The following is a 3845-nucleotide window of genomic DNA, read 5'->3' as shown; positions in this document are numbered from 1 at the left end:
TGGAAGCCCAAAATCTCTGTAAATGTTTATGAAAATTAATAAAATATAATTATAGAAAAAAAAATATGAAAAAAAAATATCAATTCTCATGTGGTCATACATGTCCCCCACCTCTTTCCACTAACTCCAGTTCCAATCTTACTGGGTCCATAACTCACAGAAGCATACAGTTGTGGGATATATTAGGGACATTAACAGGATACAGTTTTTCAATGATGACAGTTTCCAGAGTGTCCTCATGGGGCCTTAGCTTCATGGCTTTAGGCCAGTGTTACAAAGCTCTTAGTCCTGCCAATTATGATGCTCCCACTCTGTCTTCCAACAAAGTTGGGTAAATGCTCCTCGCTCCACTTCATGAGGTATCAGTCCCAAGCTCCCCTCTGTCTCACGTCAGGTCTCTGGTTCTCTGCTGTGGCTGCTATGGCTGCTGCTTCCATAGACCTTGGTCTAATGATGCAAGCATCTCTAGCCCCGAAGTATGTGTTGCACTCTCTTGTGTCTTCTTTGCTAGTGGTGAGGTTTTCTCATTCCAACACTGGATCCACTTAATGTAATGGCAAGATTACCCAGTCCTTTTGTGGATAGGCTAACACACGCTGTATATATGTATCCCCCCATCCACATGGCAAATGGCCAAGGAAGCTATTTTCAACATGAAACTCTTAATATCACACTAGCAGACAGCCATATAGTGACTACTTGGTGACCCTTAATTTGCCTTTTTAATATCAGTTTCATACAGCCGTCATTAGTAAATACATGTTCCCCATGATGAATACCAATGAAGAGTACGAATAATTCCTTAATAATGAGAATATAATAATTTTAGCAATACAGTCATCTATAGAGGTGATTGAAAGCAATGTCAAAATATGTAGAAAAGTCATCTTTGACTTTTATTGATTGTAAAACTCACTGAAATGATCCTACTAATATGCCATGTTTGGAATCAGGAGTGGTATCCATTTTCTAAATAACATACCTCCAGAAACTCTATGAACTTCAATAAATGCCAATAGTTGGAGAAGGGCTTCAGGCCTTTTTGTTCATAGGGTTGCTATGAGTCATGCTTGACTTGAAGGCAGTCAACAACTGTTAGCAAAATGAGATTACCTTTACCATACTTACCTATGTTATATAAAACTGTAGATCCCATAAGAATTCACCTAATATTTATGGCCTACTATTTATTTTTAATTCATCAATGTCTTAAAAGAAAATTTTAAGATTAAATAAAACTTTTTAATAGCATATATATAGTAATTTGGGGAACTATAAATTTCCACTCAGAAATTACAAAAATATTTTATTCGTTATATTACTTAAATAGTGAAAATTGATTTGAGATAGATCTTAAGGTAATTTATAGGCAAGAAGCTTCTTTGTGTTTGTTCCTTCCAGGAGATTGTATATTTCTTAAAACAGTTAGAATATGTAGTTTCCTTATATAAAAAGAAATTTATAATGATTTGAATGTAGTAATCATGATTTTAGTCTTTTATTGTGGGAACAGCGAATGCATAGAGTTTGAAAATAATTATGTTCTCATTTTTTAACATCACCACAAATTATTAGGGCGCTCTGGTGGCCTACTGATGAGGAGTTCCACTACCAAACCAAATCACCTAGTTTATGTCCATAAGATGCTCCTCAGGAAAAGAATGGATAGTCTCTTCCTTTGTGATTGACACCTTTTGGAAACCCATGACAGGGTCAGCAATGGGTCAGCTCTGACTAGAGGATACACAAAAATGACAACAACAACATAAATTATTGGCAATATAATCAAAGCATACTAGATATTTATAAATTAATTTGTATTTACAAATGTGTTGCACTAATTTGAGATAATTCAAACTTGATTTTAGTAAAAGTTCTGAAATAGGTTTGCCATTTTAACAAGGGATTCTCTGAATTGAGATAACACCAATTTTTGCATACTTAAAATACTCAGCCAAATAAATAAATCCCTGAGTTTGGAAGGCAGGGTTACATTTGATTCAACTGCTGCCATTTGGATGAATTTTCTTAATATTTTCTTCCTTTACTAATATAATAATGATATTATTTTGTAAGTGAATAGATGATGAGTAGATGAATACATTTAAGAAGAATGTTTCCCTTAAATGTGGTTACATAAATTTGTGTGAAATAACGATATTCAAATATCTATTAATTTATTTTGTTTTTAAAAGACTACTTGTTTATGAGAAGTGGATTTTATTACCCAACATTAGTTTTCTAAATTAGTGTTTAAATTTTTTATGCTTTAGTATATCTGAAGAGTTTGCCAAGTTTAAACAAGCCTTATACTGTTGAATAGTATTCACTGTCTTGTATTGAAAATAACATTTGTTTTCCTTCTTCTAGACATGGAGTCTGGAGAAAGGTTACCATCCTCAACAGCCTCCTCTACCACACCAAGTACATCTTCTACACCTTCTGTGGCTTCAGCAGTTTCTAAAGGCGGCCTTTCCACTGGAGCTGCTTCACTTAGCTCTACAATCAATCCATGTGGTGAGTATACTTTCAAAAAATTCTATTTTAGAAGGATATCCTGGTAGTAGTTTGCATTCATACTATTTTATCTATAGTATTTTATAGAACCCTGCATAAAATTCCTTATTACCTCTGTAGACCCATTGAAAATGCCTACTTTTAAAACATATGATTCCTTTGCTTTTTCTGAATTTTATCAAGGGAAAAGAGTAGTGCAGTACAGCTATAGCGCTTTTTCCTTGGAGTCTTTCATATTAATATCTATGAATACATACAAAGCTTTCAGGAAAATAGATCCATGTTGGAGTGAAGAAATACATAGTATAATATGATTAAATTGTTAAGTACCTTGGAGTCAGAGCCAAGTCATAGCTCCCCCTCCAGGGGTTTTTCAGAGGCAGTAAATCACATGGGAGGAGATTGCTCATGGTTCTCCCACAGAACAACTGGTTGATTTGAACCACATGCCTTTGGGTTGGCAGTACAACTTCTTACCAGTAGGCCACCAGAGCTCCCTGAAATTGATACCAGTTATTTTAATTACATTGTACTCACACACATAACACCTTAAACTGGATAGATGAGATTGACAGTAATTTATTAGTCACAAAAACAGCTCAGGAGAGGTGGACATCATCTGCCATACAATGCAACATGGAGGTAGTTCCTTGAAATCATGAAACAAAGAAGTTATGGAAGGCAAGATTTGTATTACCTATAGGGTAGAAGTTCCCAGTTTCCTGTGGTAGGATGCGGGTGGCTTTTTAAAAAAATTCCTTCAGCTGGCCAAAAACCCCAAACTTCTCACTCAAGGATAAGCAGAAAGTAGTCCTAATCCTTTTGATAAAGTTAAGATTTTCTTTTAAAGTAAGATTTTTATTTTAAAGTTTGACTCAAGGACTTGTCCACAGAGCGAGTAAGAGAACTTACAGTTATATCTTTAAAGGACTTTAGCAGATATCAAAACAGCACATATTATTGAGTCTTAATTTTAGGTTTCACATCATACAAATGCTATGAATTTTGCCCCTAAATTTGTTTCCAAGACCCAAAATGTTTACCAATCTTTTAACTAGCCTAGATATATACAAAGGCCAATCATTTACAGGATGGAATTCTAAAAGACTTATAGAACATCATAACTTTCTCTAACTTGAAGTTTGTTGTTGTGTGCCCTCGAGGCAGAACCAAACCACAGCTGACCCTCCAGTGGGTGTTCAGAGGCAGTGTGAGCAAAATTTATATTAAGCTTTATTTCAGGTGAATAGATGAACCATTTTATTTCACTACACAGAAGATATTTTATTATTATATTTTTATTTTAATTTAGTTTGTTTATTTTTCAT

The 3845-nt window shown here is 34.4% G+C and overlaps 1 protein-coding gene across 1 annotated transcript in view; it reads left to right on the top strand.

The window, feature by feature from the left end:
* BAZ2B (bromodomain adjacent to zinc finger domain, 2B) overlaps positions 1-3845 on the top strand; it is a 324998-nt gene that overhangs the window by 189363 nt on the left and 131790 nt on the right. The window contains exon 3 of the mRNA XM_006880802.1: positions 2371-2517. Within this exon, the coding sequence (XP_006880864.1) occupies positions 2373-2517 (145 nt within the window). The 5' untranslated portion in view covers positions 2371-2372. The remainder of the gene's footprint in view (positions 1-2370; positions 2518-3845) is intronic.

This window comes from Elephantulus edwardii, unplaced genomic scaffold (assembly GCF_000299155.1).
Source record: "Elephantulus edwardii isolate Elephantulus edwardi_28Jun2011 unplaced genomic scaffold, EleEdw1.0 scaffold00010, whole genome shotgun sequence".
NCBI classification, from domain to species: domain Eukaryota; kingdom Metazoa; phylum Chordata; class Mammalia; order Macroscelidea; family Macroscelididae; genus Elephantulus; species Elephantulus edwardii.
This window is presented reverse-complemented; position numbering and strand designations above follow the sequence as displayed.